Source organism: Molothrus ater, chromosome 20, assembly GCF_012460135.2.
Source record: "Molothrus ater isolate BHLD 08-10-18 breed brown headed cowbird chromosome 20, BPBGC_Mater_1.1, whole genome shotgun sequence".
NCBI lineage: Eukaryota > Metazoa > Chordata > Aves > Passeriformes > Icteridae > Molothrus > Molothrus ater.
In genome coordinates this window covers 9,574,562-9,595,614 of record NC_050497.2, presented here as the reverse complement: position 1 = coordinate 9,595,614, position 21,053 = coordinate 9,574,562, and the positions used below count along the sequence as shown (strand labels likewise).

Genomic DNA, 21,053 nt, shown 5'->3' with positions numbered 1-21,053 from the left:
GGGATTTGCGGTAAATAAAGCTCAAATCACTGTACAATGTATAAACAAGAAACCCAAATCATTGTATAAGTGTATAAACAATAAACCCAAATCATTGTATAAACAATGCAACCTTGAGGGGTGTTGGTTTATTTCAAATCCGAGCCGCTGTATCAACAATAAAACCTACTCTGCTGATAGGTGTTTTATCCTTATCTGTACTCTGTGTGTGTGTCAAGTTAGCATCTCACTCAAAATTGCATATAAAAGGACTTTTTGGAAATACGGAGTTTATTTACAGTTATAAACGCTGCATGTCCGGTCTAAATCACAGTCATTTTCACAGAGGTGTGTAAATAAATCTCTTTTAAGACTTGGACTGTGTTAGTTCAGCATCTGTGTAAGTGTGAAATGCAGGGCTGAAAAAACAGTAGGTTGTGTCTCTGAAAAATGTAGAGAAGAAGCAGAATCAGATTTAAAAAATACTATTTCAGGTTACTGTTAAGAATTTTAAAGCATTTCTCACTGTCCTTCACTATTTGCCTTTTCATTTACATACCACCCCATTGCTATTTAATAATGCATATGTTGGCCGCTCATTTCAATAACGTTAAGCATCCTACATTTTATTAGCTTTTATTCAATTATTGCTTCTCTTCTAGTTCTTGCATTTGGTGAGAAGCTGACCTTTCTGTAATTTCACTTTTTATTGATCAGAAACAGTTTTGTAAATGCTTTTCCCGTAAAGGTTGACCACAATATTTGTTTAAACTTCAGCATTCTTGCACAACTTTATTTAACTTTACCTAAACCCATTTTTCGAGGTGCTATCCTAGATGCCAGGCCTGCAAAAGTTTTGTCATCAATGGTTGTGGGGATTTTTTTGCAAATTTATTCAATTTTTTTTTGCAAAATGCTGTTTAAAATGGTGCATGTTGATATATTGTGCCCTAATATTTCCATATTGCAGGTTTTATTTGTAATGGAAGTGGTCAGAAAGTTGGCATAATCTAGAATACAAATGGCTAAAAGAAATTTGTGAGGGAAAAGTTATTTCGAAACAACAAAAAATAATGCTGGTCCAAACACATCCACACATTGTTTGATATAACTCAAATGTTTTTTTGCTTCAGACACAAATTTGAACTCACTTAAATTATAAAAAAAAAATTACTAAGGACAAACTGAATCCGTCTTTTTGTTTGTTGGGGTTTTTCTACCTCTGAAAATTATTTTATTGTGCAGTTATCAGAAGGGAAGTGAGGACTGACACAGGATTGCTGTGGACACACTGAAAATTGAAATCCTAAATTTAAAAAATTGCTAAGTTTGGCAGTTCTGGCTTCCTCAGGGAGTGGCAATGATGTTTTAGTAAAGAATGATCTGCCATTAATTATTAACTGTGGGTGAAATGTGTTGGCATTTTTGCTCAGCCACAGCAGAGGCTGTTTAACCCACCCTCATTAACATCTATGGTTTGCTCTTGTCCCAGACACAATGGCTATTTTAATATATTTTATTGTTTTGCTATTTTCTGGAACGACTTTTAGCCAAGAGAAAACGTAAGTAAAAGCAAATACAGAATTTACCGGAAATGTTACTTGATTGTTGTCCTCTCTTTTGGGTAAATAAATCCAGAATTTAAGTAGAGCCAATACAAAGGGCACTATCCAAATAGGATTTTAATTAGTGTCTTACAATAACCTGATTATCCTGTTTGCTTTAACACTCTGCATGTAACTGAATTCTGAAAGGGAAGTAAGAAATCTGAAAAATTAGAAAGAAATCTGTTATTGTTTTATATTCTGTGTACAGATATGTCCTTACAGCACCAAAGATCATCCGAGCTGGGGCCTCTGAGAAAATTGTAGTTCAAGCTTTTGGTTACCAGGAGGAATTTCCAGTCAGCGTTGCCCTGAAAAGCTTCCCAGATAAGCTCGTTGTGTATTCGTCTGCTTGGATCTCCTTAAACCCAGCCAACAAATTCCAAGATGCTGTAACTTTAACAGTAAGGAATTCAGACCTTTCTTGCACTCTTTTTATTATCACATTTAGGCTTAAAAAAAGATGAAGTTTCAGTAAGTTTTCAGGTGTTTAAACTGGGGAGGAAGGGCTAATGCCCCAATTTTTGGTCTGAAATTGAAATTACGCTGAATAAAATCAGTGGAACAACACTGAGGTTAAACATAGAATCAAACCATTTTAGAAACATTGCATAGCTTTAAAAATAGAGAGAATCAAATCAAAGTACCAACCACAGCAGCAGCTTTGTTGTGGCCAGGATTCATCATGTGCATAAATGGAAATCTGATAATTGCTACTATTGTGACCTCATTACTTGGCTTTGAACTTTGCTGGTTTAGTTCTGGGCATAAATAAAATGCAAAATTTCCAAATATCTGTAGCTTAATACTCCAAACATTCCTCTACCGTATAGAGGTAGAAGAAGCAAGAAGCAAGAATAAATCCATGTGAATATTGATATTTTTATTTAATGATACTCAACCACAGGGTGGTAATTACTTTTCAGATACTCTTTGCATCAAAAAAATCCTGTAGGACAAAATACATGAAAAATATTTTAATAATCTTCAAAAACCTTTATTTCATCTCCCCCAGGTACAACCAGCAGATTTGCCAAGAACAGATACTTCAGACAAGTATTTGTATTTGGAAGCTGTTTCTCCACATTTTACAAGATTTAAAAAAATTCCTGTTTCCTATGAGAATGGGTTTCTTTTTATTCATACAGACAAACCAGTTTATACTCCTGATCAGTCAGGTAAATTGCTTATTTCTCATGGCAGGTATTTAATTTTAAAACTCTGCTGACTCTGTCAAGGAATTAGGATTTAATTGTTCTTCAAGCTCTTGGTTGTGTTGCATTGCCATCAGCTGGTACTGAATTTTTTTATCAGCAGAACAATACTTCGAATTATTTGATCATACTGGAAAAGTTAGTCACTTCTCCCTGCCCTCCTCACCCTAAATTACTAATTTGTGGCAGAAAGAGTGAAAGATATTCCTGGGAGTTTGTTAAAGATATCAGTAAATTGTTTGGTTGTTTTGATTTTGAGATTGCTGTAATTCTTACAGTGAAAGTCAGAGTTTACTCTCTGGATGAAGAACTGCAGCCAGCTTACAGGGAGACTGTCCTGACTTTTGTGGTGAGTTGTAATTGAATTTAGTATTAATATTTTGTACCTCCAATAACAAATAAAGGTAGGTAGGTAGATGGGAAATCAGTATTGCAGTCAATGTTTAATAAAACTCTTAGATGTTTTTGCAGGTAGCCAGACATCTTTTAAAAGATTCAAAATTGATTTTGCTAGGTTGGATAGAGGTTTTTAAATCCCAGATCTGAAGTTGTTCCAGAATAGAAAAAAAAATTATCTTTAATATCTGGACAAAGGATTGTTAAGGGAACTTTAATAATGTATGGGGTTTAAACTGTTTGTTTCATTTAAGATATGAAAAATAATCTGTATCTACCATATTTTTCAGCCTTTAACAATTGGCTTGTTATTACTGTAATTTTTTAGCTATTTTAAGCATGGCTTTTAATTGGTGAAACTAGAGTAAAGTATTTTATCAGAATGTCAGTCTGAGTTTTTCTACAAATATTTATGTTTTTCTGCTTTGAAGCTCTTAAGAAAAATATGTTATGGCCAGGCTGCCTCTGAAATCCCCTCTGAAGGATGAAGATTCCCCTTTTAATAGAACAATCTGTAACTGCTCATTCTGTCCTCTTATCATTTCAAGGATCCTGAAGGAGTAGAAGTGGATATTCTGGAAGAAAAAGATTTTACTGGAATAGTTTCTTTTCCTGACTTCAAGATCCCTCCTAATCCTAAGTAGATTTATTTAATTTTTTTTGTGAATTATTAACATTATAATGCCTTTTTATAGTGGCTGTCATAGAGTGGTTTTGCATGGAGAGCATGACTTGAAACTTGGAGATTTCTAACATTTCACATAGGGTGGAATCATGATATAAACAGGGACCTTATGGCAGAGTGTTCTCCTTAAAGAGCAGAGAGTGGCAGGTTTTTCATGCTCAATTAAAAAAGAACATTAATGACAATTAGAGCTTTCTACTGTAGAGATATAAACAGTGAGAAAGACCTGGGGATTTCATATTTCATATGTGTTTCATACAAATCACCAGCATTTTCCCAGGAACAGCAGCATTTAAAAAAAAATCTGTTCAGTTCTCCTTTTAGTCTTGAGAGGGTGCTGAAGCATTGCTGAGATGGCAGAAGGATGCTAGCAGGGGCTTGAGAAACTGGTTTATAACTGATTTTAGTGCTTTCAAGTAAGTGTCAAATAGTTAGTGATGTGTCAAAGAGAATCTGCTCAAAGCAGGCCCTGAACACCTCAAAAAATCTGGTGCAGAATTTTCCTCTCATAGAAATTATTACCATCATTATCATTAATTTTCATCTTCAAAACTGTTTGATTGTTGATATTTCATAGATACGGAATTTGGAAGATTAAAGCCAAGTACAAGAAGGATTTTATGACCTCAGCTATGGCAAAATTTGAAGTTAAGGAATATGGTAAGGGGTGCTCATACTGTGAACCTGCATTTTTAGTGTTTTCAAGAACTCAAACCCCTTGGAATGGTCATGATTCTTCAGTGGCTCAGCACCTGTGGCTTCATGGGTAAAACACCCCCCAGTGACCTTTTTTCCACTCGATTTGCAGCATTGCCAAGCTTTTCCATCACCATCGAGCCAGAGAGTAACTTCATTAGTTCTGATAAATTTGAGAACTTCAGGATTGTTGTGAAAGCCAGGTGAGGAAATTTGCCTTGGAATCCTGAATATTTTGTGTCTCCTCTTCTTTGACCTGAGGAATGATTCTCTGAGTCCAGACTTTTCCTCTTTGCTTTCCTCGAGGAGCTCTTTCATCAAAATCATTTCTGCTGTGTAAGAAATCTAAGAGACCTTTCTTAAAATTCTCTCAAAGTGATTGTTTTTCAACAGAAGTCTTTAAAATACAGACATTTGTTTTCCATCTCTTGCCTAGGCAATTACTCTTCTTCAAAAAGAAATGCTTTGTTGCAGCCATTAAAGTGATCTTAAAAGCATTTATATTGTTTTATTCTCAGCTATTTTTCCAACAAAAAGCTTCCCAGTGCTGATGTTTTTCTTCGTTATGGAATAATTGAAGAAAGTGAGAAAAGAATGATGCCTCAGGCAATGCGTGTAACGAGGGTAAGAAGCAGCAAATCAAATTTGTGTAGAATTCACATGCATAACTCAGGACTGATCCAATCCCACTGAAGTTTTTCCATTAAATTTGGTGAGAGTAGGGCCTCAAGTTGTAATTTGCATCCACAGCTCCCCAGTGTGGACTTTTCCTGTATAAGGCTGTCATCAGGGGCAGAGAAAGGCACTTGGAAATGAAATTCAGAGGCAGCATCTGAGACAATGGCATTTCAATCTGCTGCAATTACTCTCCTGGCCAAACTGTGTGATTAAAATGGATATGAGATAACTTCAATGCTATCTATTACACAAGAACTGAAATCAAATGGAGACAAGCAGATCAAAATGATACTGATTTATTCTGGGGAGTCTGTTCTACACTAATTGTCTCCTTCCCTCATTTAGTGAAGATATCTCTGTGTTATCCCCACCTCTTGCTGAGCCTGCACACAAACTTTGCAATATGTGCCATTGGTTGATTAATTTAAAATAATTTTGGGGAATAAAGAATTCTTTATTTTAACATCTCCACTCTTTGATTTCCTCTGAAAATAGACAGTGAACAGAAACACACTGAATCTACATATGGTCTAGGTATTATTTCTAAATTATTGACTATAAAGTGATAATTTCTATTTCATTTCCAGATTGAAAATGGAGTTGCTAGGGTCAATTTTAACAGTAAGAGAGCAGCAAGTTCTATAGGCTTTGACAGTCTGGAAGCACTGGATGGCTCATATTTATATATTGTGGCATCAGTGTTGGAGTCTAGGGGTAAGTTGCTCTTTAACTGAAATTTTTCTTAACACTTCTGCAAATGTGAACAGAACTAGAAAAGAAAATTGCAAGGCTGACTTTCATAATATCAGACTTTCTTTAGTACTCAGTTCTTCTTCCAAAAGCTTGTAAGGAAGAGCAGCCTGTTCTCACTGTAGCAATGGTTAAGGATTAAACTTATTTTCAGCTATTGTTCCATGGGTGCTGTGTTTTGTCAGGTGGCCTCAGTGAAGAGGTGGAGTTCACTGGAGTCAAGTTTGCTGTCTCTCCTTACAAGCTGAGTTTGGTTGCCACTCCTCTCTTTGTGAAGCCTGGACTTCCCTTCTTCATCAAGGTCAGTTCCCAGGAGCAGGGGGTTGCACATTGAACAAAGCCCCATCATGCACAAGCCTTGTCATTTTCTCTCTGTATGGCTGATGAACACACTTTCATTTCTGTTGGCTTGTACATCTTCTGACTCCCTGTTGTAGAAGCAGCTGAGCAGCTTGGAAGACTCTTCCTGAAAATTGTCACCATTTCTTTGTCCTGATGAACAGGTGCAGGTGAAAGACCCCATGGATGACTTTGTTGGGAATGTCCCTGTAACCATCACTGCCAAATCCTTAAATGATCAAATGGTTGAGACTCAGTTGATATCAGAGGATTCAGAATCTGGGAGAAGAAAAACAAGCACCAGTGATGGAACTGCTTTGTTTGTTGTTAATATCCCACCAAACAGCAGAATGTTGGAGTTTCAAGTGAGTTAAATTGTTCCATTAAATTATTTCTTCAAGGGTGCAATTATTTCTTTGAGGGTAAGGTCTTGAGCTGGCTTCTCTTTTATTAATCCCTCTGAACAACATATTGCAGCATGATTTTAGTATTGTCATTGCTTGTTTGCTTAGGTATCATTCTGTACTCAGACTATTCAGACATTTCATTATCTTTCCAGGTAAAAACTGCAGATCCACGTCTTTCAGATGAAAACCAAGCAAGTAAAAGTTATGAAGCAAGAGCTTATTCATCCCTGAGTCAGAGTTATCTCTATATTGACTGGGCTTCAAACCACAAAACCCTGGAAGTGGGGGATGTAATAAATATTAATGTATATCCACAAAGTCACTACATTGATAAAATACATCACTACAGCTATTTGGTGAGTAACAGATGTTTCTGCATAAAATATTGAATTGTAATTTAATATGGATGGTCATGGATGAAAAACCTCAGCAGTCAAGAACTATCCTCAGCATAGAATATGTGCAGCTCAGGCAACTGCTTCCTTTCAGATACAATCTGTCAGCTTTATAGGAAAAAAATAACAGTCTCGTGTTTAAATTTTATATTTGTATGGTCTATTTTTTTAAAAATTCTTATCTGACATTGACTGCGATTGAGGACAAGTAGAACTGGTCTCAAAAGCTATTTCAGAAGGTGAAAGTAGATGAAGGACAAGAAGTGCAGAGACAGCACTTCTTTTTAGTGGAAAATAGAAATTCAAATAATTACTACATGTGAAAAATAGACTGAATATAAAGTTTGACTTTTTTATTCTCCATCATTCTTTTAAACTATAGATCACATCAAAAGGGAAGACAGTGAGCTTTGGAACTCAGGAGAGAATGAAGGATTTGCAATACGACCATCTAACTTTACGGATAACCCAAGAGATGGTTCCTTCTGCACGCCTCATTGTTTACTACATAGTCATGGGAGAAGGAGCTGCAGAGTTAGTGGCTGATTCAGTTTGGCTGAATGTGGAACAGAAATGTGGGAATAGCCTTGATGTGAGTAGCAAAATAGGCACTGAAATTTGTGGGTGTGCATTCCTTTTATGGTCAGATTTTATCTTGGACTTACACAAGTTCTTTAACACTAAAATGATTCTAGTAAGTGTCTGTCATTAACTGGATTGATTTCAGAACAATGTGCTTTCAAAATTACCAGTCTTTGTTTTCAATTTATAGATTAAGCTGCAGTCAAGCAAAGAGACACTGAAACCAGCAGATGTTGTATCACTCACCATAGAAACCCAGCCCAATACCTTTGTTGCTTTGTCATCTATTGACAAGGCAATATATGGAGTCACAGGAAGAAGGAAGAAGGCAATGGAAAAGGTGAGGTAGCAGCCAAAAAAGAAAATCCAGTTGCTCTTTGTTTCATTTCACATGCAATAACTGATACGTGTCATGCACTCATCCAGCCTGAAAATGGGCAGCAGAGCAGTTCAAGGCTGAGTGAATGTTGTTTGTTTAAATCTACAGTTCAAAATTATTAAAAGAACCAGTTTACAATCTTTTGAATTCCAGTAGACATAAATTGTGGTTTTAAAAGCAGATCTGAAGTTTCTCATCAGAACTCCACAGACCTGGCCAAAAATAGGTTGCAGCAGAGAGCTCCTGGCTGAAGGAGCCATGGAGAGGATGATGATCTCCTCTGTTTCACAAAGAGCCTTCCCAGGCCGTGTTCTGGAGACATCCTGGTAGCATGGCCCGTGTGTTTCTCCTCAGATCATGCTGCAGCTGGAGAAGAGTGACCTTGGCTGTGGGGCTGGGGGAGGACAGAACAACATTGCTGTGTTCAGGATGGCTGGGCTCACTTTCCTCACTAATGCAAACGCTGATGACTCCGAGGAAGCAGGTACATCCCTGTGGTCCAGGCATGGAACTGTGCATTTTCTGAAATGTTCCATTGGCATTCTCAGTTATTATCTTGGAACTCACAGGGGTGCATACACTGATGGTTTTTAAGGGGGGAAAGCATCTTGTGGAACAGTTACTGTAATCAAAATTAAAATACCTCTATGTAATTAAAACAGCAAACATAAAAAAGTTTCATTCATTTGGAATGTGATCTTGTGGAATTAAGAGGACAATTCTACAACAAGAAAAGTTCATGTTGTGTGTACTTTTTTATTTTTCTGGACAGGTGAACCTTGCAATGAAGTGTTAAGATCCAAACGATCTGACTTCAGGGAAAAGATACTCAAAGAAGGTGTTACAAATATTTCTATGTATATCATTTTTTTAAAAAATCACATCCATTTGGAAATAAAAACTTCATCTCAAGGAAGCTAATTGTTTTATTTTTATTTCAGTGGCCAAATACCGAGACCGAGAATCCCAGACATGCTGCAAGGCTGGAATAAGAGCTTATCCAGTCTCTTATACCTGCAGGGAGAGAGCTGAGAAGATTAAGAGCCAGAAATGCTTTTCTGCATTCATAGATTGCTGTGAATTTGCCAACAAGCTGCGGCTGGAAGAGCCAAACAAGCTCCTGATATTGGCCAGAATGCGTGAGTATGAGAGCTCTGGGTGTCCTGCTCCAGCAGAGCAGGGGATGGAGAGGTGATGGAATCTATAAACCCCTCCCTGGTACCTGGCAGGGTTGTTCCAGACAGAATTTGACCACTCTCCCCAAGTTTTAGTTAAATATCCTTGAGGAGGGCAGGAGAGCTGTTCTTTATTGTATTCAGCTCTCTGTTCTGTTCACCCACATTTAGAACAAGCAGAACAGCAATCAGAGACTATTTGAGAGTAAACATCAATGCCAAATTTGAATCCTTTGCCCAGGCCAGAGACAACCACTGGATAACACCTCAGGAAAGATCTGTGGGAGGGTTAAATTCCTTGTCTTCCATTATCTCCCTATAATTGCTTGTTAACAAGGTGATCTGTCAGGATATTGGACAGGTATTCACATGTGTAAATATATGAGGTGGGATGAAACAGATTTTTGACTGAGGGTATTTTGATACCTTTTTTCTTGTACCAGGGTTTTTTTACTTGATTTATTTATGTTCTTCAGATTTTGAGGCTTTCTTGGAACTGGATGAGGCACAAGTTCGTAGCTACTTCCCTGAAAGCTGGTTATGGGAAGTTCACCAAGTTTCTTCAAGGTACTGCTTTTCTCAAATCAACTTTATGGAAAGGAAGGGGTGAAACTGAGGTAAATTGGGTAACTTAGTTGTACCTGAGATGTATGCTGAAATGGAGTCTTATCCAAACAAACTATTCCTGCCATGTTCCTCTCCATGTGCTGTGTGGTGCCCAGATTGTTGAGTCATTTTTCCTTTCACTTTGGACCTTGCTAAGTACCAGCTCCTGTGAAATCAGTTAAACCAAGTTTATTCAAACCAAAATCTAGAATTCCTGTGTTCTGGCTCAGAGCTTCCCTGAGTCTCTCCTATGGTGTTGCTGGTGATGAGCTGTGCTGTTAACAGACAGTGATTGGTAGTGGATAAATGTAAAACCACTTTTAACACAGGTCCAAGACTCTGTCTGTCACCTTGCCTGATTCACTGACCACCTGGGAAGTACAAGGTGTTGGCATTTCAAATAAAGGTAGGTCCTGCAACCCAGCTAGTTTGGAGCTAAAGGATCAGGAAGCTTTGTAGACTCTCTCAATGAGTTTGACACTCATGTTCTAAAATGTTCATTTTCTGGTTGATAGGGAAAGAAAACAAAAATATGTATTTTAGGGAAAGTAAATCACTTCATGTCATGTCAGTGTCAGGGGCTGGGAAAACAAAGCCTGTCTTGTGTGTGACAGGGGCTCATAGAGGATAAGAAGAAGAAAAAATATTGAGTAACTCTTCCCTGGAAAACTTTACATTGTCTTGTTACCTGGAGCTCAGGTATTTGAGATTTTCCAAGAGATTTGGTAATCCAAGCAGAGAATTTCTTTGGGAAGAAGAAACTCGAAGAACCTGGATGAGGTTCAGGTCAGCTGGGGTGTGAGGAGTTGTGAGAGCAGCTTGGATGAGGAAGCAAAAACCTGGGAACTTTTAAAAAGCTTGGACTGCTCAAAGTACACACTGAAAAATCATAAATCATCACTAAAGTATGTCAAGACCTTTTCAAACTTGTTTGTCACAAGGGTGGATGAGACACTCTGCTTTCATGTTTTTAATTCTCTCAGGTATTTGTGTTGCTGCACCTTTGGAAATCCAAGTTGTGAAGGATATTTTCCTGAGCATTCATGTTCCTTATTCCGTGGTACGAGGGGAGCAAATTGAGTTAAAAGGATCTGTTTATAACCATAAAGCCTCTGCAATTAAGGTAATTTGTGTTAATGAGTCCTGCAGAAGGATTGAAATAATAAACTAAAAAAGCATTTTTCCTGGGAGTATTCAAGATAAACAACAGATCCTTGGATGGGATTTCTTCAGTCCTTAAGGCAGAAACAGAGAAGTAGCATTACAGTAACAGAATGCTCAGTACAGGATTTGATATTTCTCTGCTATCGTACCTGCCATGGAAATGAAACATTCAAATCTCTCCACCTTTCAGTACTGTGTTAAAATAGCAGCTGGAAATGGAGTCTGTACCTTTGGAGATTCTGCAAGTGCAGGCTCGAGGATGCAGAGCTGTAAATGGAAGAATCTGGATGCTGGCTCTTCCTCAGCAGTCACATTCCGGATCCTCCCGCTGGAATTGGGTCTTCACACTGTCAACTTCACATTGCTGAGCCCCAGGAACAGTGAAATTGTAGTTAAAACTTTACGTGTCGTGGTAAGGGAAAAAATCTCCATGTTTTTAAAGCGTTTTTGAATTTCAATTAGGGTTCAATTGAGTCAATATAGAATTTTTGCTTTATTTTAATATCACACAATGTTCTTGAATTCACTGAGGCGTGTGCAGTGGAAAAAGCAATGGCTGAGTATTTGAGCACACTCATTTTTAAACCTTGATTATAAGAACTGAAAGATTACATGTATAAAAAATAGATTAGACTTTGTAAGCAAGGGAGAATACTTGATTCTTAGTTGTTTGGTTTGGATTTTCACTGAAACACGATCTTTTCCTTTCCTAAGGTTTAACTTTAATCTTGTGTTAAATTTTCTCAAGAATTGTGTGAGCTAGAACACTAAAATTCATGTGTACAACATTTATGTCAAACTACAGAAAAAGAAGGCAAATATACTGTGGGTTTAACCTGTTGTTTCAGCTGATATATTTGATTAAACAAAAATGTTTCCATTTTCTACCTCTTTCCTGATAATGATCCCAGCCAGAAGGCGTTAAGAAAGAAGTCCATGCAGGTTTCACTTTGGATCCACAGGGTGTTTATGGTAAGAAAATTGATGAAGTGTCTTTGTGTTACTTTTTCCTGGTCTTGATTCTTGATAATCAAGTTTTTCATAATGTGAAAAACTTGGAGTTTCTCCTTCCTGAGATATTGTAAATATGTCCTTTCCCAAGGATTTCCTGCTTTGGCTTAAGGGAACTTGGATTAATTTCTTAAAGGAATCTTTAGATATATCTTTTAGTGTGATATGATTGTAAGCTTTCCTCAGCTTTATTAATGGGGATAGAATATGTTCTTATTTAACCAAAGAAACCACAAAGTTTAGGTCCAGATCAGATTTTTTTTGGTAACAAAAGAAAGATGAAGAGTTTTCACCTGTTCCTTTTCAAAGCTTGATGTTGTTTGCCTGTGCATTTGGGAATATTTCTGCTTTTCAAGTTTTGGTGTTTTGGTTGCTGAATTCTCAGTTGTAACCTTCAATCTGTCAATTACAGCTGAATCATCTGTTGATTTAGATTGTGCAGTATTTTTTATATATATATATATATATATATATATATATCTTCAATTTCAGGTTTAATCAAGAGACGAGAAGAATTTCGATACAAAGTCCCGCTAAATCTGGTCCCTAAAACACAAATTGACAGAAGTGTCAGTGTAAAAGGTAAATAGAAACTTTTCATCCACTGCATATGTACCTTTCCTCCTATTTTGGATTAAATTCATCTGATTTATTCTTTTTCTTTTGAGACAAGGCTTTGCAAGTCCCCTTTAGTGTAGAAATTCAAACACTTCCCAAAGAATGGTTGCTCACAGATTCTGCCCTTGGATTCGCTTTCACCACCCGTTGTTTCAATCAGTTTTGGGGCTTTTCCTTGCACAGGACACCTTCTGGGTGAAGTGATTGGCACGGTGCTGAGCCCCAGAGGGCTGCAGATGCTGAGCAGCCTGCCCAGGGGCAGTGCAGAGGCTGAGCTGATGAGCATTGCCCCCGTGTTCTACGTGTTCCGCTACCTGGAGGAGTCGGACAATTGGCATCTACTGGGCCCTGAGACCCTGAGCGCCAGGACCCAGATGAGGAGGAGGATGAAAGAAGGTAGAAAAATCTGCTGCTTCTCTTGCTGCAGGGTTGTAGAGGTCCTTTGCTGAGTGAGAAGGGTGGTACATCTGAGGGAGCGAACATGATTCTCATAACTTCCCTTGTGCCTGATGTATCCCTCAGGAATTGTGAGCATCTCGTCCTTCAGGAATGCTGACTGCTCCTACAGCATGTGGAAGAATGGGCAAGCTAGCACATGGTGAGCTGAAAGGGGTTTGGGCTGGAAAAAGCCTAATTTCATATTTTCAGTAAGCACCAGACAAGAGTGCAGTGGTAGATTTAAGCAGTGCTTACAACTCTGAGTAATATCTTTTGATTTGTTGGTTTCACTTGCCAAACCTTTTCTTTGTGTCCCTAATTCACACCACAACAACCAAGATGGCTTTGGGATGGAATGAGTTCATACCCTGAAACATGGGAATTGATCCTGGTTTAAAATTATTTCAGTACTTACTGCCCATTTGTTAAGTTAAATTTAAAATTAACCTTCATTATCCCTTTGAAGTAAATTTGTGTGTGCTCTCTGCAGTACCTGCCAATCTAAACAAGCAGCATCTCTTTGCTTCCCTTGGCAGGCTGACAGCTTTTGCTTTAAGGATCCTTGGACAAGTGAATCAATACATTAATCTTGATAAAATGTCTGTTTGTGATTCCCTTCTGTGGCTGATTGACAACTGTCAGATGTCAGATGGGTCATTCCATGAATTTTCAGACTACCAACCAGTGAAACTGCAGGTATGAAACCCAAACCTTTTCTGTGCTTAGGCAGTAGAAGCTGAAGGCACCAGGAGATAAAGTGTTTCGTATTTTAGGTTATATTTCATCAAAACACTCATTCAAGACAACTTTTCTCTTTATTCTAAATTCATTTAAAGCCCAGCACAGTCTTGCAGACCTTTTTGTTTTCCCACAAAAAGCAGCTGCTTGCCACTTCTTAATAATCAGAAAAAGAATGTTTAGGTTCATTTCATAATCTAATAGTCCTGGCCCATGAATAACTTCATATATTTTGGTTTCTTTTTTACAAATGAGCTGTTACCTTCCAAAGAGTCAATGTATTTTCAGGTTTAACTAAGCTGATAGTTTTTACAGGAATTTCTATTTGTTTCCACAACTTAACACTGAGAAGTTCTATTATTTAAATGAACTTTTACTTATATTTCCTTATTTTTATTATTTGGTTTTTGTAGGGTACATTACCTCAACAAGCTAAAGAAAAATCTTTGTATCTCACAGCATTTTCTATTATTGGAATTGACAAGTCAATGAAAATATGTCCCACTCAGGTAAACATTGTTTTTATTTCTGCCAGCTGGTGTGCTCTGCGCTTCTAATTTCTTCCCTTTTCTTTAACTTTTTTTTTAAAAAGTCAGGAGTTTTTTTCAGTTTCACAGATTTCTTTGCTTTGTTAGTCTTTGTCTTTCAAAGCCAGCAAAAGAACGACAAGGAATTTCAGGATTCATTATAAGCTATTGTAGAAGACATTCTCTATCTGTATAGTCCTGACAGAGAAGCTGTGTTTCTGTAGGGTCAGTGTGATGGCTGTGAGCTGTAAGCTGTCTGTGTTTTCAGAAAATCCACGATGCCAGGAGCAGAGCAGGGGATTATTTGGCGCAGAACGTGCAGCAGGCCCAGAGCCCCTTCACCACGGCCATCACCGCCTACGCGCTGGCCCTGCTGGACCCCAACCACGGCACAGCTCGGGAAGCCTTCTCTGCCCTGAGGAGAGAGGCCTTTGTCATAGGTACTGAATCCATTCTGCCCCAGAGAGGCCTTTGTCATAGGTACTGAACCCATTCTGCCCCAGAGAGGCCTTTGGTGCAGGTACTGAATCCATTCTGCCCTGAGGAGAGAGGCCTTTGGCACAGGTACTGAATCCATTCTGCCCCAGAGAGGCCTTTGGTGCAGGTACTGAATCCATTCTGTACTAGAGAGGCCTTTGGCACAGGTACTGAATCCATTCTGCCCTGAGGAGAGAGGCCTTTGGCACAGCTACTGAATCCATTCTGACCTCCACAGGCCTTTGTCATAGGTACTGAACCCATTCTGCCCCAGAGAGGCCTTTGGCACAGCTACTGAATCCATTCTGACCTCCACAGGCCTTTGGCACAGGTACTGAATCCATTCTGCCCCAGAGAGGCCTTTGGCACAGTTACTGAATCCATTCTGCCCCAGAGAGGCCTTTGGCATAGGTACTGAACCCATTCTGCCCTGAGGAAAGAGGCCTTTGGCACAGCTACTGAATCCATTCTGCCCTGAGGAGAGAGGCCTTTGGCACAGGTACTGAATCCATTCTGACCTGCACAGGCCTTTGGCACAGGTACTGCTCCATCCCCACTGCCCTGCAGAGAGATTGTCACAGGTACTGCTCCATCCCCACTGCCCTGCAGAGATTGTCACAGGTACTGCTCCATCCCCACTGCTCCTGGCCAGTCCTGTCCCCATCTGTACTCAGCACTTTGCAAACATCAGAGTTTTAGTGTAGGAGAGTTGGGTTTCCATGCCTGGTAGGTGCAGAGTGAGCTCCTGCCCATCCCTGGCCCTGGGTGGGCAGTGCCTCACCTGGTGTTGCAGAGCTGCTGCTGGGCTTGCACCTGAACCCTCTTTGTCCTTCTGCAGGTGACCCCCCCATCTACAGGTTTTGGAAAGATGCTTTCAAAGCACAAGAGCAGCCAAGCCCCAGCTCTGTCACTGCACAAATGGTTGAAACCACAGCCTATGCCTTGCTCACTACTTTGCTGAGAGGGGATGGAGGCTATGCCAAGCCCATCATCAAATGGCTCTCTGAAGAACAGAGATATGGGGGAGGATTTTATTCAACTCAGGTGTGCTTTTACATATTTTGTCCTCATTCTTCAAGTACCAAAATCTGAAACATTTTTTTTCCATCCCTGGACATTCCAGGCCAGGTTGGATGGTGCTTGGAGCAACCTGGTCTGGTGGAAGGTGCCCCTGGAATGAGAGGGGTTTAAGGTCCCTTCCAACCCAAACCATTCCATGATTCTGTGATAGCAACATTTGAAGAGGATAATTCAATTAAATGACCATACTGCCAACATCAGAGTCCTGTGTATGGGATTAGTATCAAGTGGCTCCATTGCCATGATATTCTTGGTCTCTGGGAAATCTGACTTCTCTTCATTAAAATAAACTGAAATTTTATAAATAGAATCTCTGGAGTTAATTCTTTATGCTTGGTTTCTGACAGGACACTATTAATGCCCTCGAGGCCCTGACTGAATATTCCCTTCTTGTCAAACGGCTGCGTTTGGACATGGATGTTAAAGTGTCCTACAAAAATGGTGGAGCCCTAACCCTATTTAAACTGACAGAAGACAATTTCGTGGGAAAAACTATGACAGTGAGTGAATAATATTGCTTTAAAAATGGAAACCAGAATGCTTAGCATCTTGGTAAATTTAATATATTTGAATATTCATTTAAATTTAATATTTCTGCAGAATCTGTTATGGATTTGAAATATAAGCAAGACAAGCAGATCAGCTGACCTGAATTGTTGCTAATTGTTGCTAATCTTTATTATTAATGTGCAACTTTTGTTCCTCTCCAATTCTTTAGGTACCTTTGCAGGATGATCTCTATGTAAGCACTGGCAGCAGCACTGGCATAGCTACAGTAAATGTAAGTATGCAAGCAGGTTTTTGAATGGAATTTCTCTTTTCTTAATATGCTGTGGTTTTGCTCAAGAACTCCCCATTTCTTTCTATGCTGATAATTTATTGGCTCTGCATTGCTGGTATTTTTATATTACCAATAAACCAGACTTGTTTCTATTCTTCCCAGTGTGAGTTTTTACAGTTTTATGCCAGTTTTGAGGATTGTTTAATGCTGCTTCTGTTTTGTCTGATTTATTTGTGTGTGTGCAGGTGAGGACAGTGTATAACACCATTGGTACTTCTGAAGAGTCCTGTAACTTTGAACTGAAGATTGTTCCCAAGAGAGATGATGGTAAAGGGTTAATATAATTTTAAATGTTGCTACTCAGGTCAGCGCAAGGGAGGGAGGGGAAAAAATCCTGGATTTTTATGAGTGTGTTTTTGTTAAGAAAGAAATAAATTCTGCCACTTTCTAAATGCAAAACTGGAAAAGAAATAGCTAATAGCTTATTGAGCCCTGTTTAAAATGATTGCCTTTTTGTGAATAGAATTAATATTTACTTTATTTCTGTTGGGTTCATTTTAGTCATTTATGGAAGAGTTTTTACAGGTGGGGGAGTGAGAAAAAAGAAATATCACGGGGAGTGGGAGAGGTTCCAGTGAGTTCTACAAAGTACTGAGAGTTCTAGTCCAGTTACAACAGGGGACAGAACCAAATTCTGAGTTTAAACAATATAAACACACAATAAACTACATTAAACCTTAAAGCTGTCATTTCACCTGAATTACCAAGGAGGTAAATGTCATTTGTTTGTGGCTAGATAATGATTTCCTATAAAAATAGCCACCAAAACAATGTAAAGAATTACCTTGCAACTGTGAAAATGCTTTGTGAGAGTTTTGGGCTACTGCTTCTGGAGAGTTCTGAAATTCTTTGGCTCCACTTGCCACGAACAGGTCGCATAAAGAGAGAGGGGGAACCCCTGGGGCGCCTGGAGGCCTGTGCAAAGTGAGTGAGTGAGGGGTTTTATTAATAATTCCATCAGCTCTCCTGATCTTTTCTTTCTGTTTCCTCACTGTTATGTGCATGTGTAAACAGAATTAGGGCCAGGGGTCGTGATCTCTGTGGGGAGGAGTGTTCAGGTTATATTTGGGCTCTCCTAGAACATGAGCATTAAAAGCTTCTTCATGCATGGTATTGGCAGAAATCTGAATGGATTCTGCTGGACTGTTTTGCTTCATTATGAGTTTACTGGGGCCTAAATGTTGACAGAGTTTTCCTCAGTTTTTTTCTGGGATCACATTCAAATAGGTCTGTTTAATTGCAGTTATAATTAACTAACACTGGCTCTAATCTAATTCAGGTACAGGCCCAGTGCCAGGGAGCCCCGCTCGGGCTCTGCTCATGCTGTGATGGACATAGGGCTGGTCAGTGGAGTGGAGGCCAATCCAGAGGATTTATCTACTGCAAGTATTCAAGAATGGTTCTTCCCTTACTGCCTTTATATGACAGAGCTGCAATATTTACTGTTCTTTATCTTTTTCTGTGCCCTGCAGCTTGCAAGTGGAGTTGATCAGCTGATAGCAGATTATGAGATAAAAGATGGGCATGTTATCCTGCAGATAGACTCTGTATGTTACCCCTTTCCTGACTGTAAGCACTGCTTTTACTCTTTGGAATCATTTGGCCTCCTTTAGAGCTCCTTAATTCACGTGTCTCTCAAACAGGTGCCAGCTCACAAGTTCCTGTGTGTTGGCTTCAGGATCAGTGAGCTTTTCCGGGTTGGAATGATGAACCCTGCCACCTTCACTGTGTATGAGTATCATGCTCCAGGTATGTGTTCCAGCTCCTCACATCCTTGTTTGCCTTTCAGCTCTGTACTCTTCCCAAAGAATTACACTTTCCTAGCTTTAACAGATTTTTTACTCCATTTTATTTGAAGCTCGTGTGACTTTTGCCTCGCCAAGTTTCAGTGTTGACATCTTAGACATTGATTTTCTACATGTATTTTTTATTTCTTTCTGGATCTTCTAGACAAAAGATGCACCATACTTTATAACCCCTATGGAGATGAAAAACTGGTGAGATTATGTGAAGGAGATGAATGCAAATGCATGGAAGGTAAGCTTTATTTGAAGATGCTTTTTTCATTTTACTTTGTGGGAAAATGCAGTGTAGTGCTTTGAACAAAGCCACACTGAACATAAGGAAAAAGTCTCCATAACAACACAGCTGTTTCCCCTCCAAATTTTACATTAAAAAGAAATTTAAAGCTGTGTGCAGTGTGTACATGGAAGTCTGACTGGATTAACTCTGGTGTTCGAGGTGTATTTTAAATATTCACTGTTCCAGCATGCAATCCCATACTTACAGTGTTGCTCAGTTAACTTTCCCATGCAGGATGATGGAAATGTATGTTTTCTTTGGGGACATGTGCTGGCATTCTCTTACCTCTGCCTTTCCCTTTCTCCTCGTAGCTGAGTGTGGTACAGTCCAGGAGAGACTCGGGGGGTCGGTGACTGCTGAGAGCAGGAGAGAGGCTGCCTGCCAGGGGGACACTGCTTATGGTAAGGGGGCTCCCACTGCCTCTTCCCTGCTCTCAGATGGCTGAGACTGGGGGCTCCCACTGCCTCTTCCCTGCTCTCAGATGGCTGAGACTGGGGGCTCCCACTGCCTCTTCCCTGCTCTCAGATGGCTGCTTGCTCTGGCTGCTGCTGCTGCACAGCATCTTGTTCACATTACAGCTGTAGTGCTTGGAAATTCGGTGTGGCTGCCAGTGGCATAGAGTGATGTAGAGAAAGGTGAGCTCTGCCCACAGCTTCCCTCAGATCTGGTGTTGATGATTTTCAGGATTTGGTGGTTTTTACGAAGGTTGAGGGCCATTGGTTGTTTCTGTATGTGGATCTGAGGATGATGAGGATGGATAAGGCAAATGATCCTAAGCAGGCTTTGATTAGGCTGGGATGGAGGGTGGTGACAGTTTTGGTTGCTGTTAGTTGTAGGTTGGCCAGTCCTTCTGGGCCCACTGCCTCTTTCCCTGCTCTCAGATGGCTCTTTGCTCTGGCTGCTGCTGCTGCACAGCATCTTGTTCAAATTACAGCTGTAGTGCTTAGAAATTCAGAGTGGCTGCCAGTGGCATAGAGTGATGTAGAGAAAGGTGAGCTCTGCCCACAGCTTCCCTCAGATTTGGTGTGGGTGGCACTTCCCAGTGCTTTCTGCCCCTGTAACCATTGCATTCCCAGAAATCAGGCTTGTAAAAAAACAAAATTCTCCCTCTGAGCACCTCTGAGACACTCAGGATGCATGGCAGGAGCAAGGAATAACCAGGTTCTGCTTTGTGTCTTTCTGCAGTTTATAAAGTGAACATCTTATCTCGCAGTGAGGAGGGGTTTTTTGTGAAGTATTCTGCAAATCTTCTGGACCTCTACAAAAGGGGTGAGTTCCATGTTTCTGCTCCTGGGAGAAAGGAGTTGGAATGCTCTTGGGCACTCACTGTCTTACCTGTTGGGCCTGTGGAACTGAAGCTGATGTTCACCCCTTTGTCCTCTGAGTTTAAGCATCCCATATTTCCTTAACATTATTGTAATATTAATTTTTTTTTATGTGCACAAGGCTTATTTACCATTCAGATTTAACTGAAAAATCTTTTACAAGAGACATGTTTTATATAATTAAATTTTCCTGTTATAGAACAGTGGCAAAGAGATCCCCTGGCTGTGCAGTACTGTAGAACATTTTAGTGTTTTCTATCTAATATATGAATTACTGGAAATTCTTTCTGGGTAACTGTCCACTTCTTGATTTTTTTTTTGGTTGTTTTTTTTTTTTTCAGGGCAAGCTTTTGCTCAAAAAAGTAATGAAATAACCTTTGTTAAAAAGAAGACTTGCACAGAAGTTGAATTGAACCCAGGAGAGCAGTATTTGATCATGGGAAAAGAAGCCCTAAAGATAACCATTGGTTACAGTTTCAAGTAAGTCATTTACCACCAGGATATGCTGAGATTTAATCTTAAAGTGTTTGTATGTAATAATTCTGGTGAGGTACAGAATTGATTTACTTTTGAAAGTATTCAACCAGCAGGCACACAATGTGGTGTCAGGTGTGCACACTTCAAGAAGCAGGATTGTGAACACAAAGCCAGCACTTCCATATTGTATTTTTTTTTCTGTTTGACATTTTCCTTCCCAAATCTTAGCAGCAAATGATAATTTTCTGTTGTCTGCTTAGATTCCAGTACCCCTTGGACTCCAGCACTTGGATTGAGTGGTGGCCTTCAAATACAGCCTGTCCATCCTGTCAGGAGTTTCTGAACACAATGGAGGATTTTGCTGAAGATCTCCTCATCAGGGGCTGTTAA

At 39.5% G+C, this 21,053-nt stretch overlaps 1 protein-coding gene across 1 annotated transcript; it reads left to right on the top strand.

Moving 5' to 3' along the window:
* Positions 1-1,476: 1,476 nt before the first annotated feature.
* Positions 1,477-21,053, top strand: C5 (complement C5). Its single transcript, XM_036394006.1, has 41 exons — positions 1,477-1,541; positions 1,795-1,987; positions 2,599-2,761; positions 3,076-3,146; positions 3,742-3,833; positions 4,456-4,538; positions 4,687-4,777; positions 5,093-5,198; positions 5,840-5,966; positions 6,188-6,303; positions 6,506-6,706; positions 6,901-7,104; positions 7,526-7,735; positions 7,916-8,065; positions 8,459-8,588; positions 8,877-8,942; positions 9,046-9,243; positions 9,756-9,846; positions 10,215-10,291; positions 10,869-11,008; positions 11,240-11,461; positions 11,961-12,021; positions 12,553-12,642; positions 12,862-13,074; positions 13,201-13,276; positions 13,653-13,812; positions 14,268-14,363; positions 14,650-14,821; positions 15,697-15,902; positions 16,286-16,438; positions 16,657-16,719; positions 16,965-17,046; positions 17,652-17,703; positions 18,059-18,161; positions 18,252-18,326; positions 18,423-18,528; positions 18,730-18,816; positions 19,173-19,262; positions 20,047-20,130; positions 20,528-20,666; positions 20,924-21,053. Exons 1-41 carry the CDS (start codon positions 1,477-1,479, stop codon positions 21,051-21,053), a joined length of 5,034 nt encoding a protein of 1,677 aa, XP_036249899.1.